The sequence below is a fragment of the Punica granatum genome, chromosome 7 (assembly GCF_007655135.1).
Source record: "Punica granatum isolate Tunisia-2019 chromosome 7, ASM765513v2, whole genome shotgun sequence".
Classification (NCBI taxonomy): domain Eukaryota; kingdom Viridiplantae; phylum Streptophyta; class Magnoliopsida; order Myrtales; family Lythraceae; genus Punica; species Punica granatum.
The window spans coordinates 263,948-283,819 of record NC_045133.1 but is presented as its reverse complement, the minus strand read 5'-3'; the positions used below and the strand labels follow the sequence as shown (position 1 = coordinate 283,819).

The window sequence follows — 19,872 nt, the reverse complement described above, 5'->3', positions numbered from 1 at the left end:
AATACGTAATGACTGTGTTGTTGAATTAAAGATAAGTGGAATTGAGTTGAATTGAAAATTTTTAAAAAAAAAAAACGCACCCTAACAGATCTAAGAAAGCGATGATGCAGCGCTAGCGGATTCCTTGGCAGCGGCCACCTTCATCTTCTCTTTTACGCTTGCGCCCCGTAGACATAAAATTCCCTCGTTCCTTATCCTACCTTCTTTGTCGCGCGCCAACGCAAGACTTGATCGCAGCATGCTCGTCATGCTTCCCATCAGCATCATCTTCTGCATGATCGAACTTTGTGGCATGATCTTCTGTATATTTCTCCTCCACCATCCTCTCTGAAGGATTCAACTTGTTAACAACCATGCTCCCCAGAGAAAGCTGCTTCCGGATTTCCACCTTCGCCCTCTGCGACAGCATCTTTCGAGTTTCTCTCAGTCCCAGATCCCTTATAGTGCGGAGCCGCCCCCCCCCCCCCCCCCCCCCCCCCGTGCGACATATCTCCCCCTTTCTGGTCTTCTTCAAGGCCTTCTGGGAAGCATATGTGCTATGCATGGCAGAGCTTCTAGTTCCTCCCACCGCCACTGGACTGACCAAACCTCCTGCTTTGCTCCCTCCCTTAGGCCTCCCAGCTTCCAGTACAATATTGAACCCGGATGACATGCCCGCCGCCCCACCATGAACTTTTTTTCTGAAATGTGGGTCCTCTGGAGGGCCTCTATTGAGTAGGTAATCCTTGGTGACATTGCTGGTGAAGAACATCTTTCACCAACACCAAAGGCCCCTCTGGTTCTTGCAATGGACGACGAAGAAGCCGGGGAACTTTCGAGACCACCAAATTTCAGTAGCCTGTCCTTGCATGGGGCGGGTGGAGGTTGATTCTCAACACCGAAGAATGTATTTTATGGCAATGGGGGCAATGGAGTTTCGCGGCTCCGATGCCTGATTGCAAATTCAAACCCTGTCCTGCAGGCATTACGGGTGGTCCAAGCAAAAGGAGTTCTTGATAGATGGTGGTGGTGCTGTTGCTGGAGCTGAACCAGTAATCATCCAATCCCAAAGGCCTTATGTTGAACCTGCTTAAATTGAGCTCATAGGAACCAGTAGAATGACCGTTAAGAAAATCCTGATGTAACAATATATTATTTCGCCTTTGGTTGTAAGGCAATTCTCTTGTTGGGTTTATAGGATAGATGGCTCTAACTCCAAGCTTCAGATAGGATCTTGAAGGCCCCTTCAGTACATGCTTTTCGGTTCTCATCAGAATGCAGAAGATGAACGAGCCTCCCTCCTATAACTTTTCCTCAGTTTCTCATCATCCGCTCTGGGATCTACACCTAGCATTGTTTTCTGAGCGGCAACGTAAATGTCTAAACGGCTGCCATCAACTGAGGAAGTCCCTCGAGCATGGGATTCAGGCTTTGGGCCTTCATGGCATATGCTTTCGCCGCATCAATTTCCTTCTCCAAAATCTTTTCTTCTGCGATTTCCTTAGCCCTATGCGCCTCTCGTCCTTGTACATTTGCATGATCAAATTCCAGGGATGGCTTTTTCCACTTCCAATGCAGTGCAGTTTTCAGTCAATCAAAGAAATCTGACACACAAAAATACAAACAAAAAAAAGATAGTTTGAGAAAAGGAGGAAACAACTAAAATCAACTTCTTTTTTTTTCTTTTTTTTTTTTTGGTCTAACTATGAGAGCGAAAAGGATACGAAGCTCAGATACTATATAGAATGACACGCACACACCAGCTTCATGCTGATTGATACACATTGCGCCACCCAATGGCAAGTGAAAGAACAAAATGATACAACCAACTGATGCAGACCAGTGAACCATCCTTCTTCTGCATGCGGTAACTCAACTAAATCCAATTTTTAATGATAAAAAAAGCCGAAGCTGCAAGTTGCATTATACAGTGCCTAACTCGAATGCATGAAGAAGTCCACATCATTCCACCATACAATTGTTGATAGAACTAGCCCTAATAGGAAAAAAGTTACATGCAGAAAATTAATAGGCGGGTGAAAGAGTGGAAAAAAAAAAAAAAACTAATGCTTAAATGTTAGGCCAGTAGCTCTTTCAACTCAGCCTAATGATAAATGGCACCACGGTCATCATGTTTCTCTAATGGTATCTTTATATCAATCCAACAACCTTAAATGCATGAAAAAGTGCAGGTTATCAATTTGTATCGAGGTGACAAATAATAAATGAACCTAAAAATGACAGAATCAACAACAAATGACTTACGAACAATGATTAGAAGCTAATTGCTAAAATCCATGGCAACATATAATAAAGTACAAGGTTTACTGGCAAATGGAAACCTTGCTTCCTCATCAAAGTGTGCAGGCAAACCATCTTGTTTCAACATGAAAGCCTAACAGATCTAAAATGTATGTCCAACTATAATGCATAGAATCAAAAAGAAATGGAATCCCCAGAGCCTAGATATATGCACACTAATATTCATGAGAGATTTCAAGAAAAAATTATTAGTAGCCGTTAGTCATTATATGGTAGTCGTTGCACTTATTATGAAAATTCAGTGAGATTCATGCAACTACAAAATTACAGCAACTCAGATATATCAATTATGCACTTTTTTTTTTTGTTGATTCAGTTTTTTTAAAACAAAAGACACAAGCAATTCAGAGTCTTCATTGCTCGGATAAATTCAATTTCAACAGTAACTGCTAATGTCCAATTGCCACTGATAATTTCTTCTTGGATTTTTTTTATGAGTGTCACTGAGAATAGATCACAGCAATCGGGAGCATTATTTTATTGTTTTATAGGTCACATAAAAATGGCATTGACGGGACGGCTACCAGCCTGCAATCATGATCAATCAGAACATTTAACAATAGAGTAGTTTGGATTTTGGATGTGTAATTAACATTACTCACTGTTCTGCAACTTAAACGATAGATCAAAAGAATGGATAGCAAAAGAACAGAAATCATGTAAAAACTGAGATAACTATTACTAGCTGATATATTGGACTATTGAAACTTACCACACCTAGTATGTCAGACAGCTCTGAGATGACCTTCTACAAGAAAAGCAGCCCGCAAAAGAATGTAGTTCTGTAAATCAGAATGCAAACCAAATAACAAGAACATTGTATGAGAAGCACCAAATATTTTTTGTGTGAAATACAACACAAGATCCCCCTTTCACCTAAATTCTTTGAAGCTATAACCTCTCCTTTCATCACCTATTTAAAGCCCCAGTGACAGCTAAATCTGGGCAATGTGTCCAAACATGGTAGGTTAGAATCCTTCTTTCTTTCTTCTTCCTCTTTTTTTTTTTCCCCAATCGATAAGAGGGTTCAAATGTATAAGTAGGAGCACCAAGGTGTGTGAACCGGTATAGAAGAGGATATAGAAAATTTTGTGAAAGAGATGAACCAAACTGACGGGATAACAAAGAGCCAATTAAATGTAAAAGCCTGGAAACATCCCAAATCCTATTTTTCTTTATTTGTGCATTATAATTGAATAAACTAGCTTTTGCTCAAAAGACTAGTAAAATTTAAATTCCTTATTGTATCAGTATTTGAATAGAAGATATAGTAAAAAGTATCTTTTCTTCAGTCTCTAAAATTTGTGATGTTATTTGCAAAGTTTAAACAATCCGTCTATGCATCCTTGAATATATAACACCTCAATTTATTGAATTGTAAATATAGGCATTTTTTAAATGGAAAGTATAAATCACAATGACTTCAAGGTTTTGATAAGGCATTTGAAATATTTTCCCTCCAACTTTTGAATTTTCTCTTGCTTGAGCCATTACCTAATCTGAAAGTAGAACAAGCTTGCGTTGGCTCTGGTGAATCTACATTTTCAACAATCGTATCTTTATAATTATAACGAAATTAAGGAATAGTGAATACCATAATAGTACAGCAAACGACAAAAGCAAGATGCTCATGGGAAACTCAGATGGATTTTTCCACACTTGCCTGATGTTGTCATAGCATGTGTTTTGACATACCAGCAGAACAAAACAAAGTGCAATCCAGGTGGAGAAAACCTGCAAATAAACATACGTATTTTCATAGATATCTCAATTCAAGTCCATCTCGTGTTAATCTAAGGATTACCTCCCTTTTAAGGAATTGGCATTGAAACTTCATGATAAGAACAAAGACCCCACTCAGATTTGAAATGGCTATGCTGTGCCTTCCATATTGTGCAAGTAGAATCTACTTCTTTCATTTTGAAACCTACAGAATCATATATCCATCTAGTATCCTGTCCCAATTTTTTATTTTAATCTGAGGAGAACTTCATTTCCATACATATACGTAATTTTGATATCTAAAGGGTCACTGTCGCAGATTATATACTGTTTGTCCTCTGTGGTTTCTGGTAATTCAAACTGAGAAACAAAGTTCTCAGAAATTTAGGTGTTCAACTCTTCCAGAAAAGTAGTTCAAGCCATGGGCATTTGAAGCAGGGCAGAATCAAGCGCAACAATATAGTTCTTAAATGCTATCAAAACTCTAGCACAGATAACTAACTAGAAAACAAGACATGAACTAGTAAAAAAACTCACAATCATAACAATAACGAAATCAACTTCATGCATCTCATATAATGAGGAAAAGCTGGGAAGTTTAGGGGCAACTTGTTATTTGAAGAAAACCATGAATTTTCAGTTACTTCCTGGGGTTAGTACCCTCTATACTAGATCAGCATTTCATGCACTTAATAAAAAAAAATAGCATTAATTAAATAGAGATTAGCTGAGATAGACAATCAGCAAATGAAATTACAGCAATTTTTTATTCACTGATAAAAGAAATTATTGAGATGATTATGCTATAAATGACCAAGTACCACATGATTTGCAGCATCCATTTAACAAAATCAATGGAATGCCAATGGTCCACCTCTTTAAGTAGTATATTTCCTTCGAACAAAATGAATCAAATGAATTTCCCAGGTTTAAAATAATGTATCTGATTACAGTAGCAATTTTCTTACTGCGCTAAACCAGTTAGGCCTCAGAGTTCAAAGCTTATAGCAGCTTCTTTTTAATCCATCAGTTCAAAACCTAAAGCCACTTATTGCACAAGTTAATGGAATTTCAAGCATCAGCAAAGCTCATCAACCTCCCCAGGCACCTTAGCATAATATCAGCTTCCAATGATTCCGCTAAACTGCATGCAACATGAAAAAACTTAAGTGAGGATCTGGAGAAAAGCAGGGTTGATTGTATGGATCTCTTTTATCCTTATTATTAGATTTAAGGAAGATTTTAGCAAGCATCAGAAAAGGCACTTCAAAATCAATCTATTTAGACTGTATATATATATATATATGTATGTATGTATGTATGTATATTTGGCACAAGGATTAAAAGGAAAAAGTTAAAACAATAAAATCTCCAAATGAAGCACCTAACTTCACTCATGTCCACTCAATTCTTGAATGACGAATGCAACAGCCAGGAAGAGATTTGAGTAACTTCACCAAATATGCATGTGTCCATCTGAACAACATTATACTAGAAAATTTAATCAAAGGGATGACAGTACTCTGACTGAATTCAAATGGAGAAAATGCAATACTTATCATCTACCTAGAAATCTTTCCTGGAAGTGGAAAAGTCATTCAAAATTTTCACGAGAATTTGTTTGTGCAAATCAGAAGTATATAACCTCTCATTCTCCTTTTAATCACAAGAAAAAGGAATATGTGCAATAAAATCTTCAAAAGTGTTTCTCATTACATGGAATATGTGCCTTTTACATATATTTGCTTGTGTAATTCTATCCAGTGAAAATTTCTTGCTTTGCATCGAATGTCATTCTACTAACATGTCTATCCTCATATCTATATTACAAGGAGGAGGAGGAGGAAGATGGGGTAACATTTCTTTTCCAATTTTGTCCATAATAAAATCACTACATTAATTACTAAGCATTGGATCATGGGGAAGTTGAGGGCAACTTTGTTAATTTGATTGTCTTTTAACTACCATCCCACTTCCTATTCTCTCCCTCTCTCTCCTCTATCCCTCTCTCCTCTCCTCTCACGGTTTCTCATTGTTCCTTTTCTCTCTCATCTCTCCGTTTCGTTATTTTTCAGTTAATCTCATCTATTAATCTTTACAAATAACTCATTCATATTTAAAATCTCTAAAATGTAACTATAATTCTCTAAAAATTTTAAAAGGACACGAAAAGATATGCCATGCCATGCGTAGCACAGGCACATGTCTTGTTTAACCCCCATCTTTGTCTTACAGAACCAATTGATAGTTATCGCATTCATTGAAAAATCAAAATACAACAGAGACTTCTTCAAAGAAACTAAAACAGAGACAACTTGGCGTAAGCTATAACATGCAAGCCACATACCTTGTCCATGATGTGGCCAATGCTTTCTCTACATTTGGACTCTCCATCAGCTCTGCAATGGAAGCCCATAAACTGTTCTGCAAAACGGGGGATACATGTGGCGGAGTAGATGGTGACTGTCAGCACCGGACATTTTGCTTTCTTCCTCTACGTCTTCGTTGATACACCAAAAGCTTCTTTCCTTGTACCTTTCCCCCTGCCTTTAGTGCTGCTTCCGATACATTGTTTTCAACATCCTTTTTTGAAATATTTCCCGCAGTAATATTGCCATTACCCCTAACTTCTCCCGTGGGCATTCTAGGACCAACCAACAGATCTTCTTCCTTGCTGCATTCAGTTACTACTTGAAGAAGTTCCAGAGGAGTGGATGCAGGATCAAGCTCCCAACATCCCTTAGGAGCATGGGTGGCTTCCTGACCTGAAAGCTTGTGAGAAGGGATTTGATGCGAGAAGCGGAACATTTCCTCCCTTGGAATTTTCCGAACTTTAGTTGGATCCAAATGCTTCTGAAATACAGCCCTGAAGCCAGGAACTTTGACCAGGGGAGCAACAGTCACACCACAATCCTCACGGTAATCTTCAAGGACTTCGACCATGTCATAGCTGTGTATGATCTCATCTGACGTGAACTCATTCCAATCAGCAGACCAGTTCCTATAGAGAGCCCAAACATCACCTTTGATGGGATAAATCTGAATTATGCCTCTGGGTCCTTTGGTCCACTTCACCCTGTGTGAGAAAGAATAGAGAGAATCATAGACTTCAGACTTCCCAATGCGCAAGTTCCCACACGTCTTGGGAAAACCAGATGCTACCCACTTCACAGGACTGAACTCCAGGTTGCTTTTGGAACTGAGCCAACTAATCCGCATTTTAAATGGCTTTGCAGATATCAAATTGTGAACAAAAGCATAGTAGCGCGGCATCCCGTCGTCATCATCATAAATGGCCCAAATTTGGTTATCACCGAACGATGACTCTACACGATTCTTGTCAAAATCATAAAAATCTGGATCTGGGACGCTCATTGAATTGGCAGAACAGTCTACCTCCATATCAACTGTTGAAGTAGCACAAGAAGGCTTCTCAGTTTGATAGGCTTCCTTCATGTCCATGTGCTGTCTCAATCTGCTGGCACCATCTTGCACCCCATTAGAAGTTGAATTTTTCATTTCTTTCTGATGCTCCTTGACCTTCTTTGTTGAAAAAGATGATTTGCCTGCAACGTGTTTCATCATACTCCATTCACTAAGTCTCTTCTGGATTTCTGTCCTGGCCTTCTGCATTAATAAGCTTCGAGTTTCTAGCTGTGACAGCTCCCTTGTACTGTTTGGCCGACTTGCTCCACCTCCAGTTTCCATCATCGAACCACCTCCTCCTATTGCTGTCACAATGCGGCTTCCGGTATCTTCTCTCTCCCTACAATTAGCCCCTGGTTCGAGTGGGCGTCTCTTTTTCCTAGGCCCCCCAGCGTCCAGTTTAGAACTGAAACTGGCATTAGATGACATGCCCCTTACACCACCATTAGCCTTCATAGAAAAGTGCGTCCTCTGGGTGTGCTCCAACCCAAAGTTTGATTGGAAACCTGCAGTAGATAATGCTGGTGAAGGGGATGTTCTAACACTCCCAAGTTTTGGCAAAACACCATAAGAAGGAGTTGACTTGCCTGGTAAGTTGCTATAACAAAAGCCCATTGAATCTGCTTTACCAGAAAGCTTCATTTTACTGGGATTCCGCTGCAGAATAGATGAAGCCTGTGAGGAAAACAAACCATTCCCATTTATTGGTGGGGGCAGAATCTCAACAGCCATGAAGGACTGATGACAGTTGGGACATCGAAGATGGCGATTCACATATCGAGTCATGAACTCAAACTGCACTTTGCAAGCATTGCAGGCAGTCCAAAATGTGGGCTTATATGGTGGTGTAGTAGTATGAGCTGATACACTACTGAGATGAGAAGCTCCCACAGAGACCCTTGGACTGAACTTTTGGCTACTTGGACCAGGATGATAAAAGCGATCATGTTCATGTGACATCGGAAAACTTCCATTCGGAGTTTTCTTGCATATAGTCCCCCAGTTCCGCCTCTGATCATGTGATATTCTCTTGATCTTATCAGAAAGCACGCTCCAGGCTTCAGATAGTATTTTGAACGCTCCATCTGAACCAATTGCTTTATTTTTGTCTGGGTGAAGAATAAGGGCAAGCTTCCTATAACTTTTCCGAATTGTCTCATCATCGGCTGAGGGCTGTACACCAAGCACCCTATACCAATCAACTTCACCATTGATTTTATTCTCAGCAGAGACATATATATTTAGAGTTGCCAGCAACTGAGGAAGGCCATCAAGAGTAGGATCCATGTTCTGGGCCTTTACAGCAAATCTTAGGGCTCCATTCATGTCCATTTCCACGATCTTCTTCTCTGCGATTTCCTTCGCCTTGAGTGCCTCATCCTTGTTCCATTCCATATGCGTGTGTTGATTGATCTCTAACCTCAATGGCCTTTACTATATTTAGTTACCCACTGCCGCCTGAGCAAATGTCAAACATCTTGATGTCACAAAGCTTGAGGGACGGGATGTGGACCTGGATCGGGAATTTCATTCCGCCGTGAAACGGCTAGATCTGATCGAGCCAGCCCTAAAATTCAGAAGAACCAATCCAAGGAAAGCAATGTATCAGCAAAAAAGGTAAATGCAAATGTGAAATTCATGTTAATATAAGTCAAAGAGCAGTAAGTACGAAACTCAGGGAAAATAAAGGATAGCCATGATAAATGCACTCTCGTGCTCTTTAATGCACATTGGTCAATCTAAGGAGAGGAAAGTGAACAAAGCAGTGCAAGCAATTGGTGGGCGTCCAAGTATCGAAAATGGCGGGCCTCAGAATAAGTGCAATGAATACAACACAGATTCAGGTCGAGGGATCTCTGCAAAAGCATCCAGATCACTTATTGTGCCTAACGAAGAGAATACAGAGAATGATTGCCATAATTCATAAAAATAAAATTTGCTTAAAAACTCTATGCTTGAGCAGAAAGTGAAGCGATAAATCATGCGGACTACAACTCTCATATTTAATTTGCACAAACCGGAAAATACACCCTGGCGTATCTACAATGCAGTCACTTATCGTCATCAATTAATCCAGGAGCAAATGGAAGAGAAAATGATGTACGTGATTCATATACTTCCATACATGCAAGTATGACAGCTCAGGTGAAAAATAAGAGGAGCGTAGAGCCAACAAGCCATTTCCACGCAATTAACAAGAGCTAGGCTTGATCAGATTAAAATACTAAACCCTGAAAAGGAATGGCCAAGCATAATAGGAAAATCAGAAACTGTGAATCGCATTGTACATAAGGTAACATTTTAAGGATAGAGGGCACACGAATCAAAGAGAATAACATTTAACATAAAATGCTAGATTCAAATAATTAATACCAAGAGAAGAAACAACAAGAAGATAGCCGTTAACGGTTAGCCGTTACTATCATATTGGAACGCTGATTCTCCAGTGCATGGATGCATCAGTTTCATACAAGCTTTGCCATGAAGAAAAGACAAGGAGGAGATACACGGGAAAAAATGCAAGTAGTTGACATGATATATTGCAAGTATTGGAGCTGGGAAATAAATCAACTGAGAGATATTATGACATGAAAAGGCCCTAGAAGAATCAGTGGCAAGAACTTAGCAATGTAGGTGATCTAACTAATATTATACAGGAGATCAGCATTCAGCAAAGCAACAAACAGGCATCATATGTTGGTGTGGTAGTGGAAGCTCCACCACATATGATGATAATGAGAAGCAGGAAACATAGCCGATTCTCGTTATATTTAAGCGACCCTCGGACTGGCAGAAAGCACATGGATTCTTCGTCCAGTATTTGAAATCCCACAAACAGAGTTGTTCCTAGAAATCGTATCACGCAATAATCAAAAACAAATTCATGCCCTTGAATTGCCTAAGAAAACCCAAATGCAGATGGCATGGAACACTTATACGAGGATACTCCAGACTCAGAATTCCAACAAAGAGAAAGCTTTAGCTGGACAGCCCGGATGTTCTGTATTAAGAGAGCAGACTAATGCCCACGATCATGAAAAGGTAATCGCATATATAAGCTACATTGATAGAGATTGCCGCCATTGATGTATTTGGGATGATTGGAATTATACCAGAGAAGGCACGGGCACTGATGAGTTTCCCGGAAAATGCTGAGACTGCCGCCCTGATCCGATGAGGAGACAACGCAAAAGGGAGTACTCTTTTTGTTCCGCAGAGCAGACAAATCAATTCAGAGAAAAAAGAAAACTCGGAATATTATAAAGATGGACAAAACACAAACGGGCGTGTCTGTTGGAGGAGGAGGAGGAGGAAGCGAATGGAAAGAAGAAGAGGCGCAATACAACAACAACAACAACAACAACAACGCAGCACCCAATGCAATGCAAATTGAATTTGTGGGCTTTCTTATTCAAGAACTTCTGTTTTGGGCCAATTTTCTCTCTCGCATAGTTAAAACCCTACCTCTGGTAAAACTTAATTATTTAATTTAATTTAAGTAAATTAAATTAAAAAAAAAAAAAAAAAAAACGAAAGGGCAGGGCCCTGTTTATTTTTGGAGTTTTTTTTCTAGGAAAAATTTCTAAAAAGTAGAGAACAAAAATAAATACGCTCACTAACATTAAACTATATGAAAACCCTCGCGCTGCGCGAGAAATTTTTATAAATAATAATGCAACAATAATACAATAAGTAATTTTTTTGTACAAAGTATGATTATCGCTATCCTAATCAAACCCGTAACGAAAATTCAAAATGTCTAACGAAATATATATATATATATATATGTATAAGAAAAAGAATTGGATCATCTCTTGTACAACAAGTTATCTCATTTTGCGGCTATGGACTTGATCGAATCTTTCGCCACTTGAATTGGAGAGGAATCTCCGAACAAATAGTGAAGAAATAAAAGAAATTGTTGTAATTCGAGAATCAATGGATTGTTACTTGTTAAAGAACTTGAACAATATAAGATCTATATTTATAGTCAATTGAAGAGATATCTAAGTTCAATAAAAGAAAATATAATATTTAAAATTCTATAATAATATATATACATAATTGGAATAGAAATATATGCATACACTGTTATATATTTTTATTGTAATTCTTTTACCATTTATACGTGATTTAAAATAATTAAAAGGTATATTAAATATAAAAATTCCTATAATTAAGTCCAAATAAGAAATTTATATATTTTATTGAATATATTATTTACATAATTAAACTGATATTGTGCTTATATATAATACAACCGGGATATATTTTGTTACATAAGCAAAATGAATCGATAGATACATATAAATATTTTGATAAGTTACTTATATATAAAGATCATAAGGTTTAAATAACGAAATCAATATATACGCATGTATATAATACAAATGAAATATATTGTTATATATGCAAAAGGAATTAATATATACATATCATTTATATTAATGTATAACTACTCAACTCAAAAATTTTGGGAAAAAATCTTCAACGGAAAAGAATTGAAAAGAATATCAAGGGAAAATAAAACAAAAAAAAAATTATAATTAAGAAGCCATTATGGAATTGGAGCTTGAATAAATAAGAAAAAATCAAAAATATTCCAGTTAGTCATTTGTGTATCTAGAAATCAACCATCTTGCTTCTCAAGCCCCATATACATAAAAGAATGAAAACCAAAATTCATGAAACAAAAATTCTCAAACTATGAAATTATAAGAATCATCATCGCAATGTATAATTACCCAACTCAAAGTTTATGGAAAAATCTTCTATGGAAAAGAATGAAAAAGAAATATAAAAGGCAAAGAAACCAAAAGACCGTTACAATTGAGAAGGCAATTTTGAATTGGATTAAATGTCCTATGAAAACAATCAAAGTTAATGTTATATGATCAATTTCAAATATTCAAAAACAACTCATTCAACAAAAGTGAAGTTCAACAAAAAGAAATGGAGAGTCTGCAAAAACTTACTCTCACATATAATTCTTTGTGAAAAAGTCATAACAGTTGATCAGAAAGAAAGAGCAAATCCAAGAAAAGTGAAAAGAAGTCTTCTTCATTAAGATATATGTAGAATCTTATATATGATCATTGCAATAAGGACATGACGACTTAAAATATATTTTTATATATTATAAGCAAGGAAATCATAATTGAGGATATACTATTAACATAAAATGAAAGATAATCATAAGTATTATAAATGTAATCACATGATTTATTCTCCAAACAATATATATGCTTATTACTGACATCTTTATTGAAAGAAATGAAATATATCTATAAATTTTCTTTTCAGAATTGCCTTATATATGGGTACATGGATATATACAAATATAAAATTTACATAATTAAATTGATAAAAGTATGTAATAAATATATAGCTACTTCTATATTATAAAAGGATATACAAATTTTATTACTATATAAATGATGACGATATGGTATCGCGAGAGAGTTCCGTTTTATGTTTTTGATGATGTGGCGACGTGAGGGTTTAGTTTAGGATTTTGTTTTCGTATATATATAGATTGAAATGATTTTTCTAAGAAAATTTTCTTTTTCACTATTCAAATTCGTATAGAGATTAGAAAAAGCTCTTTTTTCATTCTCTAATTTTTCATTAGCCAATTCTTTTATTTTGTAATTTTTTAATTTATGAATTTCCTTTCTTATTTATTAAGTCATTTATTTCTACAAGATTTGAGCATCAATACTAAATTAGTGATTGATTTACTGTGAATTATGATTTTTTTTAACTTTTATGTTAGTAAATGTATTTTTATATTTTTCAATGGAGAAATAAATTTCGAGAAGGAAAAAAAGTAGAGAAGTAAAACGAGAATTACTTCTCTAAAAGTAAAAAAGGTCCTAAAAAATTTTGGTCCTTTTGATTTGGTAGGATTACAAGCAGTAGACAGAGACGTCCAAGCCAATCCGAGCACTTATTGGACCAATTGCAAATTCCACTCCTCTGAGGCAGTTCATAGATAGATTCAATTCAACCGTCGATGAGAGATGGGAAGCACGCTGTTTTTTCCCCTATGTTGAGTCGACGAGCCATATTGGAATCCACTTCCAAAATGACAGACCTCAAGCGTAGCTTTCCATGCATGTTCTAATGCCTTTACATTACAATAAACTAGCCAATTGACCCGAGCGTTGCGCGGGACGTTACATAATTAATACTTGGATATATGTAAATGAGGATGCCAAATTTATCGATTTTATGATAGTAATTTGATCTATAACAGTACTGCGTGCCCTCAAACACACTCAATTTATTTATTAGAGGCCATAAAGTTTCATCATCCTCCGCCATGTACTTATTAGGAACCAGGGACTTGACCGCTGAACTTCTTGCAAAATGGAACCATATCTTTTTGAACTCCTCTGACTCGAAGAGGGCTCCGAAAGCGTGCATCACGGCTTCATATTGTAAGATCTCACATGACCTCCTACGGATTGAGTAGTTGACTGAGAGAATAGTGTGAACGGCGTATATATCTGAGAAAAGTATGTTGATGCTTTCATGGTGCAGTCCATCGATGGCAACATCAATTATATACTAATATTTGCATAAAGTATAAATAGTCGAAATTCCAAAAGAGATATATGTAACAAATAATCCAAAAATTCGGACCGTCCATCAATTTTTTTTAAAAGTCTTAATATCATAAAGATCCTCTATTATCAATATTTCCCCCTTAAAGCTCAAGTATACTCAGTTCTTGTTTCCATTTTCACTGTTAACACAGATGAGAAAATTGTCGAGAATTAGAATTCCACAAGTGAATAAACATTGCCGGGAACAACTCCACCAATCCAATACTATCCTTATACTAACACAAAGAAAAACACAGCTTGACATTAAATTGTCCTTAGAAGACAAATCCCAATGAAAATGGACAAATCTTTAGCTTTTTTCTCAGCCCCAAGAGGCGGGAGATCAACAGTACCGTGTTTTCTTGTTTGTTGCTAGTCAAGAAATGGGGTTCAAGATGAGTGCTCCCGCAAGACCAAACACCCCAGCTGTAAGTTTGAGACTGCCTGACTCTTTCTCGGTGATGATAGAGGATCCATTTTCTGATGAACGTCCACCACGAGATACCATGGTTTGGGAAAAAAAAAAACCATTATCAGTAAGATTTCAAGGTCCAAAGTAACCAAACAAATGAATTGTAGCATATGTTTTCTTACCTTTCTACTATATCGACAGGATATGCCATCGACTATGTACACATATACAGTACATACCATCTTCTGACAGAAAAGAGAGATGAAAATGACCTAAAAGAAACAGTATATGTCTCTTTCCCAGTGCATGCACGGCTACTGCTCGACCAAGCTCACTAGACCCGTTGGTGCGCCAACTGCCCTTAAAAAAGAAAACAAACCTTATCATTAAGAAGCAATAAATGAGAGTCGACAGAGTGAACGTTTTGAATTTTTCAAATTATTTTTGCTTTTAAAGTGCACGCTTTTGATGAACTTTCTAGCTCAAATCGTTGTTGATAGCCCGAGCAGCCTCATGAATAGTTTGCCCTCGGTTGTGATAATGGGTGCATGCGTGCTCAGAGTTCACATAACTATTTGCACAGGTAAAGAAGGGCTTACTCCGAAAAAACTACTGAAATCCTTTGTTGAGCTGAAGTAGTTGTCCTTGAGATGTTACTGAAATCCTCAACATCCTTTCATTCTTGGTAGAAACGCTCAAATGGTATGCCTTGCCATTGCATAAAAATCACCTTGCATCCGTCGCCTGGAGCCGCAGCGGTTGATCTCCCTTCATCAACAAGCACCTGTTGATGAATTCGTCAATGTCTTGCTTTCTCTTGCCTTTCTACGATTGAAGCAGGTTCGGTTTGCCCCATTTATTCCCACTGAAAGAAGAAGAGCGAAGAGAGAACCACAAGACACCAGTAAAGGGGCAAAAAGTCTGGAGAGAAACAGAGAGAATGAAATTTCCACCGATTTTATTTATAAAAAAAAGAAAAGAAAAGAAAAGAAAAAAGGAGACCGATGTGAAGAGTTTCTTTTTCTAAGAGGAGGCATTGTAGAAATTATGGGAGAAAAAAAATGCCTTCATAAAGCGACGAGTACGAATTCAAACAGAGATGGAGTAGATGTTTCACAGAACACCATCTAAGAAGAAAATAGATGTTTCACAGCCCATTCATTCAACTCTTTCCTTAGGCACTTCAATCGGAACTTTTGGCATTGCTAAACTTTCTTGAAATTCACCAAAACCTAACCATCTCACTGCTTAGCAAAGCTAGATTACAAAATGACAGAAACAGAGCAGCATCGTCCTTACCCGGGACCGATCAAATCAACAAACCAATGACACATAGCCACAGTGCTCTTGGAGGGAGGTGGAGGCGAGGCACATAGATAGAAAGAAACAGAAATGGTGAAGAGCTGAAGAACCCCGATGATGGCGGGCGGCATCGTTGGCACTTAGGCGAGATGGAGGCGTTGCAATGCAGACAAGTAATTGAGAGTGATGGAGTTGAAGGACGTGGTCGAAACACCGAAGCTGAGGCAAGAAAGCGGATGGTGTCGGCAAAACCGGCGCTGGGACGAGTAGGCAGATGGTTCGGTAACGCTGGAGTTGGTAAAGGAGTCGTAAGCAGTCCTAGACAGCCCAAAAGGAGGAATTGTCATAGACGACACAAAATGAAGATTTGTTCGAGAATTATTATTATTATTATTATTTTTAAAAAAAAAAAAATCATTTAATTGAGGAGCTAATTAAGATATTTTATTCCATTTCGCTAATTAAGCCGCTAAATAATGCCAATGCAACGGTTAATTTGCCGTCGAAGGAATCAGAAGCAGATGCATGAACCGACCCCCCCCCATAAAACAAATGTGTTGGCCAAAATGAAAAGAAATAAACCATAAATAAATGAAACGATATATATGACTTATCGGGAAGAATCGTCTCAAGATGAGCAATCCTCAAAGCGTTTTGCTTGGACCCCACGGTAACTGAGTCCAGCTTTTTCCTGTTTACGATCCTATCTTTACTCGTTTACAAATCTGAATTTTCACCAGACAAAGAAAGTTAAAATCCGTTAGCAACCACGCATGGGTTTGTTAGGTGAGATAGATTTTCATACTCCCTTCAGTTACGGGTCACTCCGTAGAGCTGGGCGTAGACACCTTTTGTTCGATACACAACAATCAGGCTAAACGCCATTGCAATAATACAGAATCCTGACAGGATCCCGAAAGTGATGGAGTAACATATGGAACCAGTGCAGGTAAGCGAGTCATCGTCCCGGAGAGAGATTCCAACTAGTACTGGCTCCAAGTCCAAGTTTTGAATCTGGAAGGAGAGGGCAGCTTGCTTTTCCGCGTAATAGTCATAGAAACCACTAGCAATAACACCAGAGAATACTAGTGATCCAGCAGGACTGGCTAGAGTGAGAAAATTATACAAAGCACCGAAACTTTTCAAGCCGAACAACTCGGATGCGGAAGCTGGTATGATTGCCCAGTGGGCCCCATACCCCAGCCCGATCAGCACTGTCAAGACGTAAATTTCCCCGGGCCAAGCCAATGCGGAGTATAGGAGTCCAATTGCCATAAGAAGCTGAAAAACTGCCATGGCTACTGGTCTTGGGAGGGAAAGATTCCTGGTAGGTATAACGCAATGAAGTAAATAACATGCACACACATATTTATCATGTTTAGCAAGCAGCAGGAAGAGGTAGCTGAAGTTCCCGACAAGCATGCGTACCTTACAGCAATCTCTGATAAGTAACCACCACCGACTCGGCCAAGGAAGTTCCAAATGCTGATCATGGAAACGAATATACTGTAGTCATTATACCCCAGAGATTCACAGATTTGACCAAGGTTATCAATCACCGTGACACCAGAACCAGAAGCCAGCAGAAGCAAAACAAACATGAGCCAAAAGTCGGCCTTCATTAGGGCCTGGAGCAAGGTGAAATCCTCCCCTCTGCGAGGCCCCTTCTTCCTTTTCACCCTCACCGCTCCTTCTGCAGCTGCCTGGAAAAGTTTCGCTTGCAGTTGTGCTATTCTCTTTTGTCTTTCCAATGCTGGTAGCAGATCTACTTCCTCTGTTTTCTCCTCTTCCACCTCGCTGAGAATGACCTCGTTCCCATCTTGCTGAGACTTTCCTGGCTGTTCATTCTGTTGACGATGGGAAAGAAGGTTCTCTTCTGACGATGAAATTGGCTCAGAGAAGAAAACCAGCAGGACCGGTATTATGACCGGCAGCAAAATAAAAATGATGAGAATGACCGCCGATATGGTGATCAGTGTCTGACTAATATTGGCTAAGTCCTCGAGCAGCAATACCCCCAACATGTAAGCTGCGAGGAGTAGGCAGATACTTTACGTGAATAAGAAGCTCGAACCATCAGATGGCCTGACTTGTTTATGGCCCGCCACGGGTCTGATGATGAACATCAGGGCAATGACAACAATGGAGGGCCCGACAGCCACCATGAAGATTAAGGATGATTCACTGGAGAAATTGATCATCAAGTAAATTTGTGTCAATATGGCCCCACTCAACCCTGCAAATCCTTTGAGGATCCCCACGACAGGACCCCGGCTTTTAGGGAAGTTGTGAACGCATGAAACCAGAGCTCCCGTGTTGAAGTAGGTTTCCCCATTTGTTCCCACAAATATACAAAGGCATAGCTGCAAAGCGTGACAGATGATTTAACTTCAGTAATTCTCTCCAGTATGAACAGGTTGGTGCAGAAAATTGTTGCCAAATTCACGAAGCAGAACAAAATGAAATGGAGTAGTAAGTTCATGCCAAGATACTCGAGGAACATCATACTAATCTGAAAAATTTGCCAGGCATTTGCCATAATTTTGCCAATATTTGTTGTTAGGGCAGAAGAAATCCTCTGAGCTACCACTCATGTACATGATGGTGAAAAAGAATAAAACTAATTCTGAGCTTATATTAGTTTTAAGGAAGGGAATTCTCTACAAGCCTGCAAAGCACGATGTGCAATTCTCAAGTCTATATATCAGACTATTCTACATGCAGAGTTTTGGCTATATAATTGATACTGCATCCCAGTTTTCCACAACAAAAATTTTTGATGCCAACGGAGCATCACTGGCGATTCATAGTAGAAGAAAGGGGAGTTAAGAAAAGAAGCAAAAACAAGTAGGAAGGATTTTCATTAGACCTCTCCCAAGCAGAGAAGCTTGGACTTTCATGAATGACATTCACTGTGAACACATGACATGCGAAAATCACACTGCTGAAAAGTAACAGGAGGGAGCAACGTAAAAACCAAGTGGAGCTGATCCTGATAGAACTCACCACCCACAGAGGCAGAGAAGGCACTGTTCCGGTGACAATCAACCAAAGCATGCCATACCCGACAAAGTTCTGGGCCACCCCGATTGCAAGAATCCCCCAGATGGGCAGGATCTCACATAAACTTCCCGCCACAAATCCGATGCTGTCCCCCAAGTCCTTGGCAACACCCAGTAGGGCCACCTGTCTCTGGTTGTAACCCATGGTGCTCTTTATTACTGGCGATATGCTCCCGAACAGGTACCCGATTCCTGCACAAGACTGAACCCACATAGCACACACAAATACTAGCCATCTGTTCCTGCAGAATTCCTTGAATTTTGCTGGTACCCGCATTCGCAGCATCCTTCTTTTACTTCCAACTTTATCACAGGATCCAACTTGACTTTGGATCAAAGTACATGGGAGAGCAAGCTCAACACCATCAGCAGATTCAAAGTAACAAGAGCTGAAATACTTATACAATGGGAAGAGAGACTGACTGTGGAAGCTACTAGTCTCTGTGCCAGGGACAATTTTTGTTCGACTTATTCCAGGATCTGCCTTTCAGCTGATCTCGGACAAGAAAAAGGCATGCAGATGCAGATATTTTAGCAATAATATCATTGCGAATCTATAACACTGTTGAACCTTAAATAATTTAGCAGAAACAATTCTTTTAGTAAATTGTCAATGATCACTGGTCTCTTCACTTGGACAAGGACAAGCAAGACTTAGTTTATTTCCTTTCTTTTCTTATTGGGCCATATGTAAGTAATGCAACTTCGATATGAAATAAGTATAGAGATTATTATTGATATTCTGATAAAGAAATAAACTTCCCGTGCATGACTAGGATTTATCAGCTATCATCTGCTGAATTAATGCGAAGCTTGATTCGCCGGCCACCACGGAAAAAAAAAAAGAAAAAAAAAGGGAAGGAAATTCTGAGATCTTTTTATTGATAAGTTTGGCAGCCTCCAGTCAATAATGCAGAAACAGGTAGAACTTTTGCAGTCAACATCAGCCCTATATTAAGGTTTGTTTACTCAGCTATGCTATAGCGGTCTACATCATTTGAGCATCATTTTAGTCGGGCTATCCAGCTCCTCACGA

General features: G+C 38.5%; 1 protein-coding gene and 1 pseudogene across 4 annotated transcripts; both read right to left on the bottom strand.

Moving 5' to 3' along the window:
• Positions 1 to 2: 2 nt before the first annotated feature.
• On the bottom strand, positions 3 to 10,816 carry LOC116214004. Of its 4 annotated transcripts, none has more exons than XM_031549210.1 (4): positions 10,563 to 10,816; positions 6,371 to 9,016; positions 3,014 to 4,035; positions 3 to 1,583 (listed from the first exon to the last, which is right to left on the bottom strand). In XM_031549210.1, the coding sequence occupies exon 2, from the start codon at positions 8,842 to 8,844 to the stop codon at positions 6,490 to 6,492; it is 2,355 nt and encodes a 784-aa protein (XP_031405070.1). In that variant the 5' UTR covers positions 8,845 to 9,016; positions 10,563 to 10,816; the 3' UTR covers positions 3 to 1,583; positions 3,014 to 4,035; positions 6,371 to 6,489. The 4 variants fall into 4 exon arrangements, with proteins under 4 accessions (XP_031405070.1, XP_031405072.1, XP_031405069.1 ...); XM_031549212.1 differs by lacking the exons at positions 3 to 1,583; positions 3,014 to 4,035 and adding an exon at positions 4,834 to 5,167 and having other exon boundaries at positions 6,371 to 7,955; positions 8,037 to 9,016; positions 10,563 to 10,815; XM_031549209.1 differs by lacking the exons at positions 3 to 1,583; positions 3,014 to 4,035 and adding an exon at positions 4,834 to 5,167 and having other exon boundaries at positions 10,563 to 10,815.
• Positions 10,817 to 14,081: 3,265 nt separating this feature from the next.
• LOC116214775 lies at positions 14,082 to 19,512 on the bottom strand (annotated as a pseudogene).
• Between the last annotated feature and the right edge of the window lie 360 nt (positions 19,513 to 19,872).